This window comes from Achroia grisella, unplaced genomic scaffold (assembly GCF_030625045.1).
Source record: "Achroia grisella isolate CSIRO2021 unplaced genomic scaffold, CSIRO_AGI_Agris_v1 utg501, whole genome shotgun sequence".
Classification (NCBI taxonomy): domain Eukaryota; kingdom Metazoa; phylum Arthropoda; class Insecta; order Lepidoptera; family Pyralidae; genus Achroia; species Achroia grisella.
Window position 1 is genome coordinate 232,516 of NW_026712897.1, and position 27,774 is coordinate 260,289.

General features: G+C 31.3%; 1 protein-coding gene across 2 annotated transcripts; it reads right to left on the reverse strand.

Moving 5' to 3' along the window:
• Nucleotides 1-27,521, reverse strand: LOC131846144 (proton-coupled zinc antiporter SLC30A1). 2 transcript variants are annotated; one of them, XM_059195378.1, is made up of 9 exons: nucleotides 27,104-27,521; nucleotides 25,576-25,757; nucleotides 23,808-24,030; nucleotides 22,163-22,417; nucleotides 13,835-14,010; nucleotides 12,793-12,905; nucleotides 7,115-7,238; nucleotides 6,450-6,545; nucleotides 1-1,253 (listed from the first exon to the last, which is right to left on the reverse strand). In XM_059195378.1, the coding sequence occupies exons 2-9, from the start codon at nucleotides 25,750-25,752 to the stop codon at nucleotides 1,095-1,097; spliced, it is 1,323 nt and encodes a 440-aa protein (XP_059051361.1). In that variant the 5' UTR covers nucleotides 25,753-25,757; nucleotides 27,104-27,521; the 3' UTR covers nucleotides 1-1,094. The 2 variants fall into 2 exon arrangements, with proteins under 2 accessions (XP_059051361.1, XP_059051362.1); XM_059195379.1 differs by lacking the exon at nucleotides 1-1,253 and adding an exon at nucleotides 3,827-4,240.
• Nucleotides 27,522-27,774: the final 253 nt, after the last annotated feature.

The following is a 27,774-nucleotide window of genomic DNA, read 5'->3' on the forward strand; positions in this document are numbered from 1 at the left end:
TGTAGACTTAACATATTTAACGCAAATATCTTATAGTAGTCTCATAGCAATCTGTTAACAACTTTTATTTGGTTTATACCAATATACATTTTTTATTTATGCCTATATTTTTCTTGAAACTTACTTATTAAACTTAGCTGATAATAGAATGGTAGTTTAGTCAAATATTCAGTATTAAATTGGTTTCTTTCATTACAACATGTCGTATTATTATAATTGTATGATCGTTCACGTCAATTATTTTTTATTAAAATTGAACTTAATCAATTACAATAACTTCCCAATAAAATACTATAAATAATATAAATATTCTTGGCTAAAATACCATGCAAGAGAGGCTTTAAAGTACGCTAAAACTCCGATAACTGCAAACGAATCTTAAATATTTATATTTGTACCATCTCTACATAGGTATATCATTAAAGTTACATAAACATCAATTTAATCGGGATTTATTTTAAACTCTGAGAAAAAAAGTAATCGTGCAAAAATAATGTATTTTTATATATAATAAATATTTTAATTTGATTTCATAATATTTTAAGCACAAGCTTCTAAGTTAAATAAGGACTTATTAAATTCTTTGTGAGCAGTTTCAAGTTTGAAAACTAAATAATATATAAGCGTAGTTTAGATTTAGATTTTAAATATAATCGTATGATTGACGGATTTACAAATACATTATAGTGAAAGTGAGACGGTAAAGGAGATCACCCAAGGGCAGCATTGGATTTACCATTGCGTGTAACGTTACTCATCAGATATGTAAATCTGAACGCCGTTTGTACCGCTAAGTCATATTTATATTAAATATACCTATGTATATATAAGTACGCAAATAAATAAATAACACTTTATTTCACAGCCGGACTGATGTTGTAGCCACAATGGAAATCCTAGATTTCTTAGATTCCGATCCAGCGGAAAGTTGGAAGTGTAAAACAAAAGCACACTCTCACGACTTAGTTTATAATAGTCTGTGATGTCACAAAACGGTTTGCGATGATATTATCACACCTACACAGTTTAAATTGTATTTTTACAAAATTGGTCCTTCGAGCCGGACTGCGATTCTTCATTAGATCATTTTATAATTATTCTACTAACCCGCACTCTAAAGCTTCTAAATTCCACGTGACACCCCTTCCCTGGGCGTCATTACCAGGATTCGAGCATATGGATTCGGATCTTGATCCCATATTTCGTTGTCTGCAGAGATAAGGTGTGACTGTCGGGGATGGTGTATTGTGCTCCTGTAAACATAATAAAAAAATCATTTAAAAGAACGATAAAATCATGAGTAATTCTAAGCTATTAAATGGTTAGTAGTTGATTCAAGAGCGAATGAAACTAGCACATGTACATAAACCCTAAGCGAGAAATACAACACTAGAGGCACAATGAGGAACTTAGCAATATTAAAGTATACACGATATTATTGACATATTATGGTTTACAATTACAATAATACGCTATGCCTCTAAAATGAAGGTAGCTTATGACAACACATCACCGTATTACTTACAAGTCTAGTCGAATATTACTGCGCCAGTATTATACATGTTATGCTGGTTGTTTAAGAATCACAGTAGAGGTGTATAGTATGTCCTGACTGGGCTCGGCGCAGTAAGATACGGCTGCATAGGTGGTAATATGTAATTTTAATTAAAAAATAAATATATTGTATATAAAATTAATACAATTTATATACATTTATACAATTTATATAGATTAATTTATATATATATATTACATATTAATAAATGATTTCAACTTACACTATCCTATAATTTGATTATAACATAAGTAGCCCTTTACTATTGATCAGTTATAATTACTATATTTAAATGATATGCTAAAATAATTAATTGTATGTCACTATAACTGAAGCTAAGAATATAATACAGTATACACAACACAGGTAATGTAGCAGCCTCGGACTATGCATACATGTAGTTAAAGTCGCGTTTTCAAGATAGGCCCCAGTGTGTGCAGTTCTTTCGTGTGCCTAGCTAGGCGGTAGATATTGTATTAACGAACGTAGGCTGGCGCCTACTCTAGCTCAGTAGCTGGAGTAGGGGCCAGCCTACGTTCGTTCATACAATCATTATTTTTAGTTAGTATTATCTAACTTTATAAGGCTCTAGGTTTGCGGGGAGCCACCCGGGCCCTTCTAGTCCAGATCTAGTCCGACCCTGCAAGGTAACTATTAAAACATGTTTCTGTATACAATACCGACTACAAACAATACTCCGTAACCTTATGCATAATAGACGAGTGGATGCAATTGGTTTGGTCTTCAAAAGGCAATTTCAATTGCAAACAACGGCCGAAGTAATTTCCATGGCAATCATGGAGCGTGCATTGATATTGATCAGATAAATTGAATGGAACGATGAAAGTTGTTTTGACATCAAATGCGAAGTGCATCTAGCTTATAAAAAATTCAAAGGAAAGCAATAATGTGTATCAACTTTGTTTCAAGCACTACTTAAGCTCACATTCGTAGTACGTTCACTGCTTAGTAAACACATCATTTGCTTTGAGGAGAACATTTAATAGCATTTTATGAATTACATGCACTTATATTTTGAGTGGCTTCTAAAATTCATCTTGTTTATTTAATATAAATGCCACTTATAATAAAGCTAGTAAGGGTTGTCGACTTACTAGAAGACTGTTTTTTTGTGTAGTAGAAAACTGGAGAAGAGGGAAGTTTCGGACTTAAAGAAACCTTCACATCCGTATAGACAACCCACAACTATAAAGAAAACTTTTCGATATTGATTACAGCTTAATTACATTTTATCATTAAAAGAAAGAAGATAATAATAATAATACTTAAAATAAAAAAAATCTATAGGAAAGAAATTTATTTATCTCCAAATGAAATAAAAAATGTAGGTAAATTGTTTGGGAAAACGGGATAGAACCTATTAAGTATTTTGTAAAAGTCACCTTAGTAAAGTGTTAATTTGTAATTGTTACACTATTAAAATATTACATATTACTACCAAACAATAAAAAAATATAAAATATTTCAAATAAACCGTCGCGGCGTCGTATAATAAACAATGTTTATTGCAGACATTTTTCCACAATGTAAAACGCAGTATTTATTATTGTTACAAGTTAAATAATCAAGTTCAAGTTAATCGATGAACTTATATCAAGGCAAACAACTCGTAAACCGCGTTTAGTGATTAACAGTTATGTAAACACAAGGTCGCATTTTATTACACGATACAGGTGTTTAAGGAAATTAAAAAAATAATAAGGTCATCTATCGGAATGTTTTTAATCGATTTTCCTACAATAAAATAACAAGGTAAGAGTATTCGGGCTAATAATGTATAATAATAATAATAATAATAATCGGTAGGATACATATAGTTTTGGTTGTAATTAGAGTATACTTTTCGAAGTTTAATTTATAGTAAACAAGTGCAATATTCAGTGTTTAGTTAAAACATAAGATAAGCGATGTGACTAGAAAACATTAAAGTTTATAGGCTGAAAATAAATATCGCTATTTTCTGTAAAGATATAAAATAATCAAACATTACAGAGAATAAACTGCTAAATATACAAACAGATATACAACAAAATTACTAGTACTTTATTTTAATTGGTTAGAAATGTACCCTAAATTTAATACGATAATAAATAGAAGATTTTATTCATATATCTGTGTCTTTAACCCAAACAAGTTATATCATTTTTAAAAACGTCCATGTATCGTCAATTACGGAACCGGTAAATGAATTAAACTCAACTGCAAAAATAAAAATTTTACTATTTTTTTCTCTAACATTTACATAGCTAGTGTACATTAATATAGACAAACAATAAATTAATACGCATGATTTATAATCTATCCATATATAAAAACTATAGTATAATTTTAATAGGAGTTCGCAATGTAAACTAATATCACAACACAAAATAGTACAGTCTGACAAGTATCTTAATGTGACGTCATGAAATGAGGGCGCTGCTGCATTATGGTTCTTTTATAAGGTTTCTGGTCTACATTGATTTTCTGGCGTTTCACTAGGCTTCAAACTGGGAACACAGATTTATAATCTGAATACGCTCACATAGATACTTGTAACTATATGTTGTCAACAGTCATTAATCTTCAATGTTGTGGACAAAGGCAGCATTACTGGAGTGTCCACTTTCAAAAACTTCTCCTTGAAAAAGATTACCGAACCCTTATCGTTTCTAAACTGAAAAACTGCAATTGAAAATAAATAAAGCTGCTAAATGTGGCAACATAAAATATAAAAGATTGAATAAAGCCACTGATATTCAATATAGAGCAACTAAATCTAAGAAAATCAATAACAAAATAATCATGATATAGCCCTATCGTACCCAACAGCCTATAGACTGCTTGCATTTTGTTTTATTACATTTTGTCACTAGGGACATGAACTTAGTAACCAATAACGAAATAACATGTAGAAAAACTTTTGTAACTGTGTACATTGTTATGACTTTTATGTCTTAACAATGTAGTTAGTCGAGTTGAAATTATTCTACGTTAATGGATTTGTAAACAGAAATTGGAGCCATTCAATTTTCCAGCTGAAGTGATGTACCTCTCAAAATTGTCCGTGAAACCGTAAAATTCTCTAGCGGATTAGGTTTATACAATTTATTCATCCTAAGGCAGCTTATCTGTCCTTTGCCAGATGCCTGACGGGAAACAAGGATTCAAAGTAACACTTTGAGAATATGCTATTAAAACTTAAAACTTAAACTATTTATACAATATAGATAGAGAAAATCATAAAATAGATAGTTAAAAATTTATAATGTCTTAAATTATGGTGTTTTATGTTTGATAGTGTGTGGAAAATTAGAAAAAATGAATTTCTAATAAAATAAATCACCAATATTAATATCATAAGTGCTATAATTATAAGAAAAGCTCCATTTCATTGATTATTTGATGTTAAGTAAGTATTAAATATTAATAGATTGTATACCATAATAATAACCATCAATATATATAAACAAAACGGTCTACAACTCAGTGAGTGGTAGTAAGTTCACTGTTTTTGCTATTCATGGTTTTCATGACAAGAAAACAAATGGCGCACAGGTGAATATAATTCTGATATACACTTCTTACTTCACAGAGTTTTAACTAATTTACTCAGAGACGGCGAAAATTAGAATTTTCTCTATCGTTTCAGATTGTAAATCTTTAGATAATTTATTTATATATAAACCAATTAATACTTATAAAAACCTTTAGATAAGTTTTCTACTAATTGCATATAAATAATTACAATAAAATTAATTAGTAATTATACTAATGTAACACGCATTATTAATTGTATTTTTAAAAACGAACATATAATATATCACCCGAATATATGTATGCAAAATAAATCAATCTAATTAAGCATTTGCTCCAAGTTGTTAGTATTCTTAATAAGCAATTAATAAGAAAATATTAATGCAGTGGTGAGAACTTTTAAATTCCACCCATTTTTATAGGTTAGTGCTTCATCCATATTGTGCATTAAACAAATTACGCCAACCGTATACAGGTTTAATTAAATAGCGACTTTTGTAGTTACGTAATAAGGTATGACACGATTTTATCGTCAAGTATATATAACATACTAGCTTACCATGATTTCTTTTTCAGATAAAAGTTAGGCTATGCCCGTGTTAGGGATCTAAATTGTCTTTATTTAAAAGTTCATTATCCTCCGTTCAGCAGTATAGCCGAGAAAATGTAATAAACAAACCATTCGCATTTCTTATATTAGAATAGATAAGAAGAGATAAATGTATAGAATTTTAATAAGACTAAAATTTCCATAAACGTTCACCATCGTCATGGTATTGCTTTAAACATCTTTATACATCTGAATCATAAATTTCATATCTCTAATATATGGTGACGATAAAATTGTGATATATCATGCTACAGTAAATTATTATATAATAATAATAAATGTATAAAATAAATACACTTCCGAAATGACCACAAAAATATATCAAACTTGGTTCAATCTGAATAAAATCTAGATAAGAGATATGGGACAGCTTTACTTTATAATCTAAATGAGAGAAACTCATTTATAGATTGGCTCAAAATTGATATTGTCAAACATTAAGATCCGATTAGTTGTTTAGTTCATTTAGTTTTGGACAGGTACCTACTCAATGTATCACCTGTCCAGTATATTCATTTGGCTGTCAAAACATTTGCCCTTGTTACTTGCGCTACTTTTTTTAATTTAAAAGACACTGATAACACTAAATTAGTTAAAATTTAATACGTCATGGGCTGGATAATGATGTTGTGATCATAAATTCAGTTAATTTACTACGGTAACTGAAACTTACACTCCATTTTTTATTAAAACCAAAATCAAACTAATTAGTTGTGGTCATTTCGTATAGTGTGCAAAAGAACTAACCTGCTGATTTGGCCCGCAACAGGTGGCGTTGTGACACAGATCGTTAGGAGGACAGTGGAGAGCACACGGTGCTTCCGCAGACGCGCCACTGGTTATCTGCAATAATGTTACTATTATACCAAAAATATGCTCAGATATGTAAATACTCACATATGTGATACAAGTAATAGAACTTTTAGTGTTGTCCAAAGTTTGAAAAAGTATTTGCAATATACGGAATTTTATCGATTTTTGAGTGCATCGATCAAAGTTTATAGTTTAGAAATGTGCGTAGCTTATTCCTCTTAAGATAAATGCAGTACTAAGTGAGTACATGTAAGCATACATGTTACCATGTTTACCATTACCATGTTAGCATGTTTCGTATACTACATGAATATATGGAAAAGTTTCAAAAATGTGAAGCAATGTTTGAAACTAGCGTAAAAGATGTATACTAACATTTTATTTTATATATTAGCTACATCAGTGCGTCGACTAATTGAAATAATGAAAGAAATTAATAGGGGTATTCATAACATAGAAAGTGATATCTCCAATTTGAAAGGTTTTAAAATGAAAAAAGAATAAAAGCATTTTAACTCCATCAAGACTTAAATAAAATACTTTCAATAGTATTGATTTTTGGATATCATTAGGCTGAAAAATATACTGTAGGTACACACCTCGTTACCACCCAAAGGCAGTTCAATGAATTCGGGCTGTATCGTGGTGGAGTGGATCCCTTCATTGTGGAAGAACTCCTTTACCTTCTCAGCTATTTTCATATACTCAGACAAGTTTTGACACCTATAACGAATAGTATTATTTATTAGTTGAATCTAACATAATCGAGTTCAATAGAACTTGAATAGAAGGAGGATACAATACATGGTACGACTCCACGTACAACGGCCCAAAGGCGATGTTAAATGCAAAAAACAGAGACCAATTTTGGTCTCTGTTTTTTGGCTCTGTTCTAGGCCACCTTTGTTATCAGTTCAATTGAAATAAAAAAAACGGATTTTTTACTGCTATAAAAACCGCGTTATAATCCATCATCAGGCACAAAGAAAAAGTATACAATCGAATTGAGATCCTTCTCGTTTTAAAAGTCTGTTTATTTTATATATTTCCAAAACTTATATAGTGACCAATATATTTCATGACCATTATACTTGAACATCGATAGAATAGCTATATTGTTCTATTAGATTTAACTATAAAATACAAAAGCATTACATTTGAAATTTCTTTTTATATCTAGCTGACCCCGGGAACTCCGTTCCGGCTCAGAATTAAATAATATGTTGAATGTTTTTTTTTAAATTTGACAGACACGATATGAAAAAATATTTTTTTTTTATAAATTGTTTACTATTTTTGATGAAATTTCTTCATATTTTCTCACAACTTAAACCTTCCTTAGCGTTCTATAAATATTTCGAACCCAAAATTAGCCAAATCAGTTCAGCCGTTCTCGAGTTTTAGCGAGACAAATAAACGTCTTCTTATTTTTATATATAAGGAAACATTGTGTGTGTTAATTACCAAACATCAAAGCAAATTTATAGACCTACTTAATTTCCATACATGCAGACGATATATTAAATTCGATAAACACAGTACCTACAGTAAGCAATACTCCACTTACTATACGCGTGTGTATGTTAGTCTGATAATGTGATTTTACACGAGTGATTATCTCCATGAAGTAATGTATCTCAAACAAAGGTACATTTATCACACATTGTTATTTCAACATTAGCATAAGTACTCCTCATGCGTCAAAACATACAATCGAGATAAGGTACTTTGTTGCAATATCAAATAGTACCTACATGATTTAGTTGGATTACTTGGAAGAATGAGAGTTTACAATGTTATTAATAATCTTGAGATAGTATAAAACAAATTCGCCGCGGCTGTCTGTTCGCTTATATCCTTTAAATTATGCAACAAATTTTAATGCAATTTTCAGCAATAGATAGAGTGATTCAAGTATTCGTGTTATAGTATAGAAGACGAGAAATTTAAAGATTTGTAATGCAACCATGCGAAGTATAATAAGAATTATTGTTTACAATGTTAATAATAAATAAATAATGAAACCCTGGACATTTCAAATATAATTAAATTATGATTAGTGTCCTATTAGCTTAAAAATGTTTAATAGAATTTAATATCATACAGTACAACCATTTTGAAATCGGTTTTATATGTGCACTAGTAGTTACTTTGTCTCCTTTTTTTGCAATAAAAGCCTATGTCACTCTGGAATAGTGTAGCTCTATAAAAACTTATGGTTTGAATTTACTTTCATAATAACAAAATCCGATTCTTAAACAACGAAATTGAAATTGTAACTTGGTTGTTATTGTCTTCATGGAGCTGAACAAAGTCACGTCTTTCGTCTTTCTTTGTTTAGCTTTAAGGTAGCGCTGTTTTGACATTCAATATACGTGTTGCTATCTGTAAGTATCTAATATTATACTCCTTCATTGCTTATTTAATCTGTACTAATATTATAAAGAGGAATTTGTATGCATTGAATATGCTCTGAAACTAATTGAAAATTTCTTTTACCATTCCAATCCAATATTATCCCTGATGAATAGGCCATAGAATATTTTAAAAAACGTTAGGGATCCACAATGAAAACTTCGATAATGTAACCCAACATATGAAAAAATGCAAATATCGCGTAACCTCCCAAAATTATTGACAGCGAAGCAAAGTAATATACCACAGATGTTATAGAGGACATCAATGTGTACAAAAAAGTCCTTGATAACATAAGTCGTATCTATTACAGGTATGTCCCAATAACTTCCTTATATTAAAGTATGCAACAGTAACGTAGTTACAAATTTGACCATTATTATATAATTCTATCATTATTATATAATTTTAATACCCGAATGTAGCGTGGATGGAGTTAGTGTCATAGTTAATTACAATATCACTATTCAGGTTAATATATTTTTGACAGTTAATTCAGTGGTTTTATAATATCACTTTTAGTATACCAAGTTAATATAGTTTTCATTGAAACTAGTCTTGAAAACCAACGCTACTTGTCAAGGTTGGGTATATATTACACACAAACATTTTCCAATTGTTGCGCGTTCGTTATATAAATTTACCCATTGTGTTTCATGTACTTGAGTCAAATAAAGTTGCTAATACCCTTTGTTCAGTGCACACGACTAGATCCAGGTCAAGAAATTCTAAATTATGAAATAGTTACAGGTATTTCAATATTTATTATGTAAAAAATATATTGTCATAGCAATATTATTATTATAAATAAAAGAATTTATGAATAAAATGTTAGAGTTAGCTCTAAATAACTTTAGCGTTATTTATTATGTGGAGTCACAGTATTAGTCAGTACCTAGTTATTCGTGAATTATTATTGTCATTTCGCTTTTCACCGTTTTTATTATATATCCTTAGTGGATGCATTAGTATCATACTGTAATACGCACCAAGAACAAATAAATAATACATATTACAACTGAATATTTACGTATAACGATTATATATACTAAGATATCCTCAGCCTATAAAAATAAATACGTGCATGAATCTGATTAGTATTCAATTAGTACACACTAATTATTAAATCAGATGTTTTGGAACACAAGGCAAATATGATGATAAAAAGCCGTCACTCCAAAAATAGTAAGTAATACTGTAATAAAAGAACATAATCGATCCATTGGTATTTCTCTATTTCTGAACTAGTTAATATGTATTTATGACAGTAAAAAAATGTTAAGTAAAACCATCTGACACATTGGTTCGTTGACATTAGTTCTGTTTGGAACAAAGACTGGTTTACATTGGGATCGTGCCAAAACCGATTTATTTGTGAAATAAAAATTCAAAAACGCAATGATGTAAAATAAATAAAATAAGATCACGACTGCTGTATATAGCTAGCTATTATGTAATAGCTACTCATTGACTACCGTGAATAGTTTTCTACTCTGAAATAGTAAGGGATGCTTTAGTTTTCGATCGGAACGACATCTTAGCTGGTGTATGTACTGACATAAGAATTACTCAATGACAAAGAAACGAGGATACATGGACTGAGTACAATAACGTCAGAAACGTCTTGTCCGGCAGAACTCGTTCCCTTCACCTTGTTAAATGGATATCAATTATGGTTTTTCACACATAAAAAAATTGTGAGATAGCCCAAGGACGTCCAGAGTATGTATGACCCCGTCAAAAATTCGCATTACCGAAGTAATGTTATCAAGTTGATTACATATCAGCAAATAGCTAAATAATTCAATGTTCGGATTAGATTAAAAAATAGTTATATTATTTTTTATAAGAATCTGTGAGAACTGTCTGTTTACAGAGATAAATAGCATTTCTTTTTCCAACTATTCGAATCAATAGCATTAGAATAGTCGAAATTTAGGCGCAGTCTTTACAGCTTCACCGGACGTTAAGGGGTAGTGCAGAGGGCACTCTAAATCCGCGGAAGGATTTAAGGAGTAGCTGAAGGCCAAGAAGGAGAACTTATATATTTATATATATATATATATATATATACTTAAGAGCGAATATATTAATAATAAAACATAAGAGAAAGACACGGAATCAGATAGACAAGCATTTCACGACCTACCCCTTACCCTATTAGCTTTTACACAAATTAATGATGTGTTAATTCCACGTAATTTGAGCAACAATCTAATTCCATGCTGGCTGGAGAATAAACTTCAATAGTTATTAGTAAAGTTTTTCTTCTCTTGTATTGTGATTTATTCCCCTGGTAGCCTCTATATAAGAGTGAAAAGGAATGGCCACAAATTGTTTTTTACTCTGTTAACATACAGATTTGATTCGTAGTTGAACCCTTATCTTTGTAATATATGCTTTTACTGTCACGTATACCTGTAAAATAGTAACTGATAACGCAATTAATTATAGTAAGTGGCGTTCTCCATATTTATACATAAAAAAACTGATATCGCTGTCTGTACACGAAAGATATAGGTACGAGGAAATCTAATATATAATGTATACATATGTATATTTTATGTTTATATTATTAAAATCTCTTTCTTATTTATATCATTATTTTTACTTATTCCTATTTGCATGTCACCCACCATTTCCTACAATTGTACCTGTTACCCTAAGATTGCAATGAAAAAATTGTTTTCAGTAATAAGGCCAGCTTTTTGTATTTATACACATGTTTATTATAATCAATTATAAATAGTATAATTAATTATATATATCTGCTAATGCAAATACAGCATATTCTATCAATCTAATTTTATAGACTGTATCAACGTAGTAAAACCCAAAACAATTATATATTATTTTTAAAACTTTTACTCACGGGAATTCAATGAACGAGCACGCATCCTGAAGATGACTTCCGGAGGAAGCGGAACCAATTATCGCAAAGGACGAAATCATAGTAAGTTAATTAAATTCCCGTATATACATAGTAATATACAATATTAAAACAGCGACGGTTACATTTTTAGTATGTTCATCTATTTACTTCATATTAGATTTCACTTCAGTTATAGAAATAACTTCGATTTCATTTCCATTTTTTTTCTTTTTAAGTTTGACTTCTCCATTAGTATACACATTAAAATATACTTTGTGGACCAGGGTAAATATTAATAATTTCGAGTAACGAATAATTTGCAATAGATTCAATAACAACATTTGACTCTTATTTAATAAATGTGATTAGGTATGTAATAAAAACATTAATGTTTATTTGAACAAATACAAAGAAACATGCGTGTAACAGATTAAAATTATCGCTACTAAATAAATATTGAATCCTTGACATATTTTTTTAGAACAGCTAAGTTACATTATACTAAAATCTAAATAAAATAGTTAAATATACGTTATATTATTAGTTAAATATATGTTATTTAAATTGTCGAGTTCAACATCAACGAGGTCCTCAATTATTTACCTATTATTTTTTATTTTTCTCGGCAAATATGAACTAACATTAACATAATTTTTGCAATAGACATGAACGGTCAGCTGGTCGAGTCGAGACCGATAAAGACTGGCGTTGATATATAATAAAACCGAGATAATAGAATATAATTTATAAAATCTTACCACTCGTTCGGAATTCAGACTCATTACAAGAAGGACTAATAAAAAATTTGCGTGTTGCTCTTTTAAATAAATGTGGTTCTAAATAAATACACATTAACAAGGATTAGGCATGCGAATATCAACATTTTAGGTTTGGACTAGGTAGCACTGTGTGAATTGTGTACAATTATTAATTTTACAGTCAGGCGACCCCTGTAGGTTTTAAGTATTTGTTGTTTGAGATATTACGTACCTAATATGTGCACTAGCGATGATCCTGTCCCCGGCCAGTTGCCACACGTGGAACTCATGGACTGCAATCACTCCGTCCACTTTCTCCAACAAACGCCTCTGTATAGCGTCCACCTGAACAAACAGCGTGTATGAATAGTGGCTTTACGCGTTTTATCATTATGTAAATATGATTGCTTATTTAATAATACACGGGGGATGTTTTGAGTTGCTTATAAAAAAAGCACAATTCCATACTAGTAGTTGTCATCCGCGACTGCGTCTGCGTGAAGTTTAAAGGTTTTTTTTATAAAATAAATAAAATTTCTAAGGCAAAAGTAATCTAAGTTACTCCTTGAACTTACACTCGCAGAAAACTAATGCTAGTGCTAATGCTGCGAGTATAAGTAATATCGTTCTATTTAAATCGACCAGTTGTTTTAGAGATTAACAAAAACAAACAGAGAGTCAGATAAAAATACTTAAAATTATTTTCTATGGAATGGTGCTCTCTCCAGCGCCAGACAAAAGTAATTAAAATCTTTTTTTATGGAAGTATCGTATATGATTTTAATGATCTGTATTTTTTTTACGGATTATTTTGGAATGGTGCTCCCTCCTGCGCTAACGTTTCACGCTGGCAGGATACCAGTGGAGGATGATAAAATGAACAATGTACCATATCCAGTTGACCTCCACCTGGTTCCCCTTGAAACCATCGTCACACATTCCTGGTGAATATGTCACGATAGATCTGAACTGGTCTGACCTCATACTCATCTTGTAATTCTCCGCTGGTGCCTCACCAGCGTAACCCGTTAGCGTAGGCCGGTGCACTAAACCTTTATCATTAATTAAAAACACTACTGCTTATAATAGAAAGTATTAATCCCTGGAATTATATTTCAAAATTATTATTCTTCATTGTTCTCTTCACGGAAAAAGAAACAAATATATTTGTGTATAAACAAGCAACAATGGGCGGTCTTATTGCTGAAAAGCGATTTCTTCCGAAACTTTATGCGAATTTATAACATATCTATAACAAACTGAAAAAATCTTACCTGGATGTGTGTGGGGACTGTTTGTAACAAAATGAGAGAGGATTCTCTTAACAAAGGCCATACTGACGCTAGTATCAAAATGACCAATACTATACTCAGCGCTGGGTCGATATAGTACTTGTATTTCCAGTCAGTGAGCCATACTACCAATGCTGAACCCACTACTATAATTGAACCTGCAACAATGAAAAGAGATAGTTAAATTTAGATAATTTTGGTAGCAGCAATCACAACAAAAATATCGGTAGGTATGTTATCCTTTGAATTAATCCTTCTTTAAATTTGAGGGCATCTCGTAATGTAATATAAAAAAATCACGTATCACAGTGCTTGTAACAAAACTCCTTCGAAACGGCTTGACAGACTCTTATAAAATTTTATGTATATTAAACAGGTCTGAGAATTTATATTAACCTATTTTTCATACCTACGTAACCTATTTTTCATACCCCTAAGTAATAGGGGTGGTCCATCACAAAAAATGTATATATTTTATTGTTAGGTAAAATTTTTTTGCGCAACTGTTTATGATTCGACATTAACAACCAAAAATTTTCATCTATCTACCAACAACCGTAGGGGTTGTTCTTGAAAGCGATATTAGTACTATAATAATTACAAGAAATAATTTATATAACAAAACCGTTTACCGGATCAGCTTATATTCTATTACTAGCTGACCCGCGCAACTTCGTCTGCGTTTAATTTCCCCACCTTTTGCAATATTTTTCAATGCAGTTCCGCTCCTGTTTGTCGTAGCGTAATATAGCTTAAAGCCTTCCTTGACAAATGGACTATCCAACACAAAAAGAATTTTTCAATTCGAGCCAGTAGTTCCTGAGATTAGTGCGTTCAAACAAACAAACAAACTCTTCAGCTTTATAATATTAGATTATATAAAAAAAATAATAGGCGATTTGACGTAAAGTCCCATTACACACAATGCAAAACTGCTGCACTGAGTTACGGTATTGTCCTATGACTCATAAACAGATAGGGGGAAATTAAGACCGTTTTATTTTTGGCTTTCGTTTACGGAATTAAAACGAGATACGTAAGCAAATGAATCATATTTAACAATATCAGATTTTAAACATATAAGCATTATAGTTAATAATAATCATAATCTCAGGATAATTCACAGAGTGCAATCTAGAACCCAGTTTAAGCTAGCTACAGCTTGTCTTATGGGTATACAACTGATACAAATACATAATAATTTTTTTTCCCAAATACATAGAAAACACCCAGACTGATACAAGCAATAATACTCATGAATACAAATCTTTGTGCAGTGCGTGGATTCAAACCCGCGACCTTCGAAAGTAAGGCGGTGTGCTAGACCAGTAGACCAACGAGGCCGTCAAATATATGTAATACATTAGGTATTACATATATTTATATTTGTTTTATTGCCGAAAACAATGTCAGTTTTGTAATTTCCCATGTGTTAATCCCTGACCACTCCTATCCATCAACCTTCAGTGTTAAATATAGATAATTTTTAAGTGATCAATGTAACCGATCAACTCACGTGTGTGATAAGATTTTTAACGAAACTGGTACAAGGTTACTACGGTTTGCACGTTGTGACTTTGTAGTTCACAAAATTATGTCAATAACAGCTGTCTGTGACCTAATCAATGCAATTGCCAAGTACTCTAGAGAAATTAGCGTAGTCGACCTTAACATGTTACAGACCGCATGCACACCGGTGGGTCACTCCGCAACGAAAGTAAATTTACACATTGAGACCGGGAGATTACCCGTGGGCACTGTAATTATAATAATAATAATTCATACAGCGCCATCTAGTCCCAAGTTAAGCTACCTAAAGCTTGAGTTATGAGTACTAGATAACTGATAAATACATAGATATATACATATAAATATATTGGAAATACATACATATTATACATAGAAAACACCCAGACCGTTACAAACAATCATATTCATGAATACAAATGTTAGTGCCGTGCGGAATCGAACCCGTGACCATCGGAAGTAAAGCGGTGTGCTTAATAAATCTAGGGATTAAATAATGTCTACCTCAAATTATTGTACACTAAAAATATATTTAAAAAAATATATACGTAATTAACAAAAAAAGTAATGCCGGTCCCTATGTGAGAAATAAGACTATTCAATGCGTTCTGCAACGCGTTAAATACTCACTGAGTATATTTGTTTGTAGCACCTAATATTTTGAAAATATGAATCAAGCTATTGTGCCTGCAGAGGCAGGTAGGCAGGCCTGCAGAGGCAGGTATAGATAAAACATACACATAAAAGAATATATAAAATAAAGATAAGAAATAATCAATAAGAATAAGAAATCTAAATTCACTTTTTTAGAGCTATAGAAACCAAAAAACAATTTTAGAATTTTGTCTGTCTCTTTGTACATGCATCATGTAAAGACGTCGACATAGAATCGAATGCAAATTTATCAATATATTGCGAGAGGTCTAACTCATAATAACTCAAAATATAGGTTCCATTTTACTGCAGAAACATCTCATTCCCAACGAAGCAAAGAAGGATATCTTCTTTGCTTCGTTGGGTCGTCGTCGATTGCTTTTGGACATATAAAGATAGTTTGTTATTTTATTCTATTAGTTTAGTCAAATCATAACATTATTTTGAAATTCTTAAATGTATATATGAAATAAATAAATACAGCGAGGTAATGTGCAAATAGTAATGCTCGTGTGTTTATAGTATTCAAAATGATGAATCATTGAGTAGGTGAGAAAAATCAATAACTTTATCAACTCAAGTGAGATTATATATTATGTTTACATATTATAATGTCGGTAAATGCTATTTAAATATACATATTTGTATAGTACAAATAGTTTTACAATCTCTATTTAATTTCTAATAACAAGAATAATAATAAAAAAATCTAAAGATTTATGTATATACATAACTTTTGTAACTGACCTTGCATACTGTATTCACATATAGGTAGTCATCATAAACTACTACTTGTAAACAAATGAATTTGTATGAATGTAATAATTGTCGTGATCCTAAATAAAAAATAGTAATTTCACATTGTAGTATTCATTCATATTTATGTTAAGTCTACCTCGTGTTACATAATATAGAAAACAACAAAAAGGAATGTAAAAACTTACAATTACAATATTTAGAAAAATTAAACTTGTCAAGAAGTTGGCTACAATTGGATGCAACATAGAGTCAGTATAATTTCGATGTCACAACCTCAATACCTAGATATGAAATATCAAAAACTATTAAATATCGTTGTATTCGTTTATTGTAACAATTAACACAAATAACAAACAAAGTATGCACGGTCATTAACGTGTACATTCCATTACCAATAATAATACTCCAGCTTCAAATATCTTTGAAATAATGAAGGTGATAATTGTAATAACAATGTGAATACAACAATTTCGCTGTCCACAATACGCGATAACAAAGGATAATGAAGGGAAGTTGTAACAAATACATAAAAAATCGATTGGATACGACGGTGTGTCGAGTTTTAGTGAACAACAAACGCATTATGTGTGACGGCTGTCACAAGTTGCACAACACAAGGACATAGTTTTAATTTTGAACATTATTTGTATTTGATTTTAGTGATATTTTCATTAATAATGTATTTTAATGACGAACTCGGCGGTTCAGCGGTTTAACATGCCGCCTAACTTCCGATGAACGCTGGTTCGATTCCTCGCACGTAGCAAATAATTGTATTAATGAGTTTTATTTTCTGTATCAGTCTAGGAGTTTACATTATGTATTATTATTATATAAAAAAATCTATCTAAAATTTCTATCTGCTGCCTAGTACCCACAACACTTCTGCTTAGGGACTAAACAGTACTGTGAATTGTCCTTTGTCATTATTATAATAATATAAACGTATTAAAAAAAACACTAACATAAACTAGTATGTAGAAATGACAAAGTCAAAAACCAAACCGCAAATATTACAAAATTATGGCAACTTGCAACCGTCATATTAATTTCATAGTATCATCATCTAATTTAGAGATTAGATAGACCTCATAATTAAGAAGAGTCTAACAGTATCTCTATCTTAATTGAAGTACAACGAAGTGTTCAAACAACACATTGCGTTAAAACCTACTTTTTACAACAGCTAGGAAAACTAATAATATAAATACTCGTACATATCTACCGAATACTTATGTATAAGAGAAAGACATTATATCTAATGTCGCCAATACAGTAAGACATGCAAAAGCTTGGAATGGTGAACGTGTGGGTTTTTTTAATTGCATGACAAGTTAGTCTGCATCTTAAGGCGCTTTGTCCCCGATATTTGATATGGGTAACGGGGCGTCGATGACAATAGGTGTATCCTATTTTCATACTTGCCAGTGCTATACTAATGACATACGCTGGCGGGGCACCAGCCGAAGATGATACGATGAACTGCTGAGGTCTAACTAGGCACTAGGAATTAACCATGATGGTTTTCTGGTTCCATGGAGGTCAATCTGACATATACTACCAGCAAATAGTGTCACTAGTCATAACTAATAGCCCCAATGAACCTTATTAGTCTCTACCTAATTTCGTTTGTGACAATATCTTATTAATATTTTAAACGCGAACGTTTGTGACTATAGATGGATGTTTGTTACTCTTTCACGCATAAGCTACGGAACAGATTTTGATGAAACTTTACAGTATATATGCATATACGCATGAAATTTATATGGCTATAAATTTCATAAACAAGCATAAATCAAGGAGCGAAAGGGCTTTAAAAATAGAAAAATACTAATACTAATTTTACAAGTAGAAAAATACTCTAATAATCTCAAATAAAAAAATAAGCACAATTCTCTAACCAAAGATAGTAAAACAATATCAAGGACATGAGTATTGAATATAGTTTGTTACATACTAAGCTATTATTTTCACATGTAATTGGGTCACGAGAATTGATTAACACATTTCTAATGATAACGTAGACCGTTAGTTAGGTATGCTTAAATTGATCGGTAAGATAACAGGACTAATATAGAAGATATGAGTAGGTGCTAGGCACGAAAGTTGGTGTTAAATGTGCGTCACATATATTATCATCTAATCGATTCGGTATTTTATTATTAGTATAGTATTATCCAACACATACAGATTGAATTTAGAATTTTACTTTTATATACTTTTTTCATTAATCACTGAACACCAGGATCTTGGATATGAGAATTTCCTATGCGCATAGTGCTATGGCGCTAAAGATTTTTCCTAACAATAACGGGCGAGATTGTCCACATTATGGAATAACTCTGTAATTTACACAGGTTCCAGAGTGCGTGTGATTCGTGACAAAGTCCTAAAATGTATATATGCATAATAGTTTTTTTTAATTGTGCGTTTAATCGCGAAAAATAACGACTTTGATCTTTTTACAATTAAATGAAGTTTATTCTCCTGTTGATTCCGTATAAGTAACCATTTTAATAAATCATCATATGTGGTAGAGTCTGGTACAGTCTATTCTCCGATTCTCCAAGTGATTGCCATCTATGTTTCTATGTATTTAATACAAAATATCAATTTTAGGTTTGTATTATACTCAAGACTTGGTCTCGTAGTAGATACGATGTTTATTTTTCCTTCTAATTATTAGCGTGTTTTAGGTAATTAAACCTATTTCTTATTAAGATGTTTTTTATTACTTCCTTCGACCATGTCTCTTTTTCCAATGTCAATGAAACCATTATTTAATTGGTTTTTAGTTCTGAACTCATTGGCATTTCGTTTACAACAAATTGCTTATAAGGAACGTAATTTCAAGAGGTAAAAAAGGTAACTTTAATTTTCTTACAGGTTAGTCATGCTTGTGACTTCCGTATTGAAAGCAAGAGTCAATGTCGAGGTGACTTCACCGTTTGATTTGTTTTGTGACCGAGATGATTGTATTTAATAATGGTATTTAAATCATAACATAGCGATATTATACAGTGGCATTTTGTATGCAACTTATTCAAAATTATTTAGGTATACATACAATATATTCCGTATTATATGTAAACTGGGAATTCATTCATGCTTTGTAATTATAATATTCATCACTCTAACAATTATTAAGAGTGACATGCTTATAGACAAGGAAAACAGGGAATTCATCCCCAGACGCTGAAACCTAAGTAGTCTCAGAGGAGTCTCCCGCGTAATATGTGGAATTAACTACCTGTCGAGGTTTTCTCGAACATCAACAGCATGGGATTTTTCAAGAAGCGTATATTAAAGTTTCTTAAGAGTCGGCAATGCGCACGTGACACCTTGGTGGTTCTCTTACCCTTTACGTGACCTTGACACCCTAGGTGTCCATAAGCTACGGTAACCGTTTACCATCAGATGGGCCGTATACTTGTTTTCTACCTACGTAGTATAAAAAAATACAAATGGTTGCGTCTTTTTCAGGTAGAGAGTTAACCACGCGACATCAGCACGCTAAACAATAGGTTCCCAGGTTATATACAAAATCTATTCGATGTCTGATGATGGCGAAACACGTGTCGCAATGTCACCCACATTGCGACACGTGTTTAGACTCAATGACGGTCGGAATTTGATCACCAATGGAAGGAGTCGTAGAGCTTCCAGTGGTGGTGGTCAGATTTCCGCACAGAATATGTTCTCACATATCACATAATAAATTATAAATCCATTAAGTAATAAGATGGACATCCGTAAAATAACACCCAGTTCGATAAAAACTACTTACCAAAGTTATTAATAAAAAAACTGAAACGGTACGGTTATACCTACTACCTCTTAAAGATACAAATGATTTTTCCTTAGGAGCCAAAGCCTACTGCCGACGTCGACTTCGATACGTAACTTCGTACGTAACTAGTTTGACAACTATTAGAACAAACCGTTATACTACTCAATAAATCTACCTAGAGCACATAGAATAATAATATATTTAAATCGGCCGATTAGCATCTCTATTACACTTTATAATCAATACAAACAATGATGGTAATCAGTTACATTGGAACTATGTTTTAATTGCGCAAACGCAATTATTGCGTACATTCTTACATTATTGACGAATTAGTTTTTATCTAAAAATGACCATGTATTTTCAGTTATCATTGTTACGGCGTATGTAAATTTGTGTCGAATATCGACTCCACTGTAAATATGGGCACATATGAAATTCAATGGCACATGTCCATTTATCTATAATTGTACGAAAAACATATCTAGACACGCGGTAGCGTGTCAAAGCCGAGTTTCAAGTAAACTGGCAAGCAGCACCGTGTGTATATTTACACGAACCATTTGGAGCCACTTTTGACCCCCTCATAACTCAAAAACTCTTTCACACAAACCTGTCAAATTTGGTTCATATATTGAGACTTGTGAGATAAATATGTGTTTCATATACAAAATATACTGTAGCCTTCGCAAGTTCTAAACATGTTACTTGTCGGTTCCTATTTTAATATTAGTACTAACTAGCAATAGAAAGTAATAATTGGTATATGAGAACTGGCCAAGTTAGACCTTAGGCTACAGTATATTATCCTAAGTTATAAGAAGAAATGATATTATATATTGTTATAAATATATTTCAGGACAGACCATTGAACTTGGCACCCATTTAGATCTCATCTCTTTTGTCGTAGAAGTCAACAATCAAGGCATATATCATAATATTAAACTCGGCTATCATTTCACATTTATGTTTTTGATGGGATAAGCTATTAGTAGTAGTACTATAGTAATAGTTACATAAAACTATTTACGAAAAAATATACGGCAAAATAAAGCAATGTGGTAAAAATTTACAACTAAATTATAATCTACTGATGATAATTAAAATTTGTCAGTAATTTCCATGTCAACATTTGATGGCGTTGGTGGTCTAGCAGTTTAGCTTAGCACACCGTCTTATTTACGTTGGTCACGGGTTCCATTCCTTTCACAGTACAAATATTTGCATTATTGAGTATGTTTGTATTGGTTTGGGTGTCCTTAAATATAGTATGTATGTATTTAAGAAATAATTTCGATGTCAACATCGTTTGATGGCCTCTGTGGTCTAGTGGTTTGGCATACCGCTTTACTTTCGATGGTCGCGGGTGCAATTCCCCGCATAGTAGAAATATTTGTATTCATGAGTATGTTTGTATTTATTTAGGTGTTTCCTGCACCTTAGCTAAATAAACATTCTTTAATACATGTAATTTATGTATTTTTATATCAGTTGTATTGCATATAATATATATATGTATATAACTTGTATCAGCTATTTTCTGAACGATGCATAACGGAAATGATAATAGCACTTACCAAGGGCGTCAGATAGCACATGTAGAAACACTCCCTTCATGTTCATATGTCCAGGGTCAGTGGTGGTACGGCAGGGTTGTTTATTATTATTTGACGTCTTTACAGCCTTAGGTGGCACCATTTCATCAGTCTCCTCAGGATCCGTGGAGTTATGACCCAATGCCATGTCCGCGTTGCTGTTCACTATTTCCGTCAGATGTCTGACGTTTGATGGTGGCGGTACACCATGTGAGTGACCATGACTACCACCATGTTCTAGAAAGAAAATGTCACTTAATTTTATGCTATAAATGTTTCTAGTCGACAGAATGGTACGGTGGTTAAATTTGAAGTTAAACCGCTAGTATTGTTTGCTACATGCAACTGGCATACTACAACTGTCTGAGTATTTTCCTAATTTTTTTATATTTAATTAATCGGAATAGCAAAACGGGCTGACGGCCCACCTGATGGTAAATGGTATAGCCTATATACATGAACAATACTACGACATCACGTTATCATGTGACTGCCGTGATACCACTCCTGCGTTGGAATTTTGGAGGTTTAAGATGTCATGCCTTTTGTCCTGTCATAATTTCACTGTTTTAAATCACCCTTCAACCGAAACAGAACTTGAAAAAGCAAGCTGCTTGGCGGCTGAAATAGGGACCCACGCAGACGACTCAAAACACAAAGTCTAATTCAGTTACTTAAAGTGTAAATACATAATTATGCCGCTTATATTCTATAACTTAGATGATATAAAATAAGATATTGATGATACTAATAATTTTAAAGTTTAAATAACGGGGATAACCGCAATAAAATACATCAAATAGGTACTTAGTTTTAAAGCCTTAGGTTCTAGGCTAAGGTACAATATTCCATCCATTTTTACCGCGAAGTAGTAGTAAAATGTGCATGGCAAAAAATTTTGGATCACATACAAACCAAAAGCAATTTCTTCCTTATGTCGCTTTAGGATATATTGTACTACTACAAAACTATTATAGTAGTATAATGAAAATTTATGTATAGTAAATATATAAATATATTTATTTATAAACTATTATATGGCAAACTATGCTAACAAGACAATTAATAACATACATTTTCGCGTGGTTTAAACTCACATCCTATATAAATAAATAAACGGTATGGATAAAATTGAATGAAATTTGTTATTAGATCAATAAACATATGAGTGGTATAGTAAATTATTTTAGTATTTGTATATATGTATAATAAAATGAAACATCTATATTCTTTAGATCACGATTTATATAATTAGATTTATGAGTACATGATAGTTGGTCAAATATTTAATACTTTAGCAGAGCCAATTATTCAAATATGTAGTATGTACTTACTACCTACCTGGTAGTAACTGAAAACCAATGGTTTGTCTCCCAGAGCAAGTAATGTAAAAACTACCTTTTTGCATCATTATGGTTCACACATAAAGAAAGGAAAGTTTGTATGAAATTTTATATATATTGTATTTACTTCTGCTTTTTTTATTTATGTACTCTGCTCTTTTGTTATTTATAATGTGTATATGTGTGTATCTATTGACGTGAAAGTATCTATCTGTGTCTGTCCCGTCACACGAATGCCATGACCACGGCTAGACTTTACGAGAACAAAAAAACCGTCAACTCACCGTGGAAGAGGAACAGCCCCACAACATTAAGCAGCAACCCGAGTGTACCGACGGCGACCAACAATTGAGCGTCATGGATCTTCTCAATTTCAATAAATCGTTTCACAGCTTCCACTGTTATGCTGAAGCACAACGCGACTAGGAAGACGGCGTTCACGAGAGCACCAAGCACTTCGGCACGCGCCCATCCAAATGTGTTCTTTGACCATTTTTTTGGTGACATCTGGGACAATAAATAAAAAGTTAGTACAGTGCATTAGTATATATTAAATTATTAAAAGATCACTGATTAAAATTTAGTAATTATTTCCATATCACCATCAATTAAAGTCATCAGTTTTCTAGCGGTTTAGCACACACCTTACTTCCGATGGTTATGTGTTGCATACCCCACATAATCAGACGTATGCGTCCATAACCATTAAGTATTTCTATGAATTGTTTGGCGTATTATTGTAATAAATTTAAATTTATTATATGAATTAAATGAATATTTAAATAAACTGTATACTCGTAGCGGACTGTGATATGTCGATAAATATGGGATTCGAAATAGTATGTGAATTTTCTATACACCTACTACTCCAGACTTCCCTACTAAGTACTAGAGCTTCATTAGGTGCAATCGTTAACATTTCATTGAGCACCGATCTTTTCATGCTTTGTAAGCTATTATGTGTAGTTGAAATGAAAAAATGGTACATTTGCAACATGCTTTGCAACTGAAGGAAATTGTCAATCGAACATAATTTCTGTACTTCATATTATATAAATATTTAAATGACTAATAGATACAAATAGGTGTTAATTCTGTGAAGACTTTATGATGTCATATTATAACCATGAGTTGATTGGTATTTCCAACTACAATTAGGTAGGTATATATATATATATATATACCTACCTAATTGTAGTTTCTCTTTAGCTACAGCTAAAGATGAAAAATATAGCAAAGTCTAACTGTATAAAAATCTGTTACCAGATTAATCTTTTTAACAACTATTTTAAGATTAATAAGAATGGATTGATACATGTATAAATAAGGGACAGCATTTTTATAACTACCAATAGAACTTAAAAGATAAGCTACTAAAAAAACTAAAAATAGACTATTTCAGCTTAAGCTTCCTTCTAAAATACAAGTAATTTACATGTAAAATTCAAGAACTAACAAGATCTTGCCACATTTTATAGTTATATTGAGTTTCCAATATATCACCTGTATTACAACAATCATGATCATGACATAGAGCAATTAAAAATATGATTTACAAATCTTGGCACCACCCCTGAGAATTGAACAAAAATTGAATCTATGCAACAACATGCAATGCTTCTAAAAAGGAAAAGTAGTTTAAAAAACAAACACACAAAAACTATTTTATTTTAATTGAGGCTAGTTTGCATATGTGGACAAAACCAATCCTGCTTAAAATAATCGTTACACACATTAATATGAAAATTATTTTGATCCCAGTGATGAAAGCTGTATCAAAGGTAAACTGAAGTCAAGCAGATAAATAAATAAATAAATTATATGCAGACACATAATATTTGTCTACCTTCACACAATATCCTTTGTTGCTACAACAAAGGATATTGTGTAAAATCATATATTCACATTGGTACACTATTCTCTGTATCATCTAATACTTGTCTAACATTTACAGATCCTAAGTTTTGTTTAAACAAAACTACATATAAGTAAAGTCTACCTAAACATAGTTGCATATCAAAACTAACTAACTAAATAACTGGAGGTACTTACTTTAACAGATAAAAATGCAATAACCAGTGCCGCTACATCACTTAGCATGTGAAATGAGTCGGCTACAAGTGCCATTGAGTTGGTGACATAGCCCACAATGAGCTCTACAAAAAAGAAGCCTCCAGTGAGCCACAACATGGAGAGTAGCCGACATTTCTTCCCGGTAAACCTTCCCATTGTATCTGAAACCAATGATATAATTAAAATAATAACTCTTTATTTATTAAATATACAATATATAATAAAATTATAGACTGATATTTGTAAAGATAATGAAACAAAACCAGTTTGATGGTCTTTATTAGAGCAATAGTGGCCGAAAACAACAGAATTTTAATTATTTTCTGTATGTTTTTTTAAGGATCATAATGGGATGGCTCTCCCACCTGTGTTAATGGGTTATATTGGAGGGACACCAGTAATGGATGATAAGACCCCCTTTGGCTATATGTTAGGTTGCATGTATGTACATACATCACACAAAAATGACTGTTTATACAAATCAATTAGCTTTCCATCAATCTAATGCTAGCTTTAAATATTAACCATTTCACTGCAACAAAATATGTTATTTTTAAGTGAAACAAGGGTGGCTCTCAAGTACAATAGAAAAATGCAGAGAAATGCCAACGCATGTTAATACTTTAAAACTATTTTATTAAAGATGAGGCTAGCATTCTTGAGTATACTTAAAAATTTATTTAAGGCATGCAACATTTTTTTTCATTGATTTAATAAAGATAATTACAGTTATTTTTATACAATGACTCACCAAACTGCAGAATAGTTTGTTGGCAAGTGTTTGTGTGTAAAATTTTAAATAAATTTCAATGTTGTTAAAATTTCATTGTATCTTAGTATGCATACTAATATAATACATATTATAAACAATGTTATAACAGTACAAAGACCAATAAATAGTATTCATACCAATTATTATTTTGAACATTGTATATTTCTGTGGTTACACAAATAACAACTACATTAAATAGTTATTTCTTAATTATTAATTAGCTAAGTAATTGACAAATATATTATAGTAGGCACTACAGATCTCTAAAGCATAATCTATTCATACAATATTGCCATGAACAATTTCATTAATGATTTAGTAAGTAACAGGCTTTAGTCAGTGTGTTCTAGCAGACATTTTAAATACATTAAAAAGCAAACCTTAAAACTTAATAAGGAATATGTAAAAAAAACACTAAATAAGTTTTAAATTTAAGTGGTGGTAATTTAACCAAAATCCATAGAGAATTTAATTTTCAGTAATGGGTCTAATCTCATGGCTAGCAATATACCATGTTAAGCCAGTCTTGATAACTATATCATATTGATTCATGAATGAAGCATATGCATAATTTGATATAAATGACTAAGTGACTTGACATCATGTTCATCATAAGGTCGATATGCACTGGTGCCCCGCCAGCATGTACAATTATAGCAAGCACCTGCCTGCTATAGCTATATATACTGCACCATTCTACATTCATTCATTAAAACACACAAAATAAATACTTACATGTTTTAATAAAAGACTTGAAATTAAAGAGGGTAGTATTAGCAACGAACACCCATGAGGAAGAAGGTATGTCACAAAATATGCACACTCATTTCACAACAATAGGTTATTGCTCCAATACGATATCGATTCAACACTTCTCAGCTAAGCACAACATACAGCACTTCCAATAGTTAGAAAGTAAACAATTAACACAGGCACGTAATGCAAAAACAAATCCTTTCTTCTCTTGATTGTATATAGTGGTAACATAACAATTATTGGAGAAGAAAATCTAGTGAAAGTTAAAGCATTCTATATATTAAATACAAATTTTTGTTTCTTGATAAATTTTGTAAAATGGACAACAAATAAAATGTGTATTTAGTGCACTCTTATATTAAAAATTCACTGTCTGTTTTATACAATAGGACTCGTGAATCAGTGACGAAATAAATCTAAATGTATAAAAGACAATCCAATGTGAATGATCTCAAATCGAATACAAAAGATATGTCAAATTGACATTTGTAATTTTTAACTGTCACTGTCAAGTGAAGTAATTCTTAAGACTGTCAAGAAAAAAATGGCTGTATGGGCGGAGTTCCTTTACCTTTCCGTTATAGGATTAACAGAACAAAAAAAAACATTATAGAATTAATTCAACAAATAATAAATAAAATAAAGTGCGA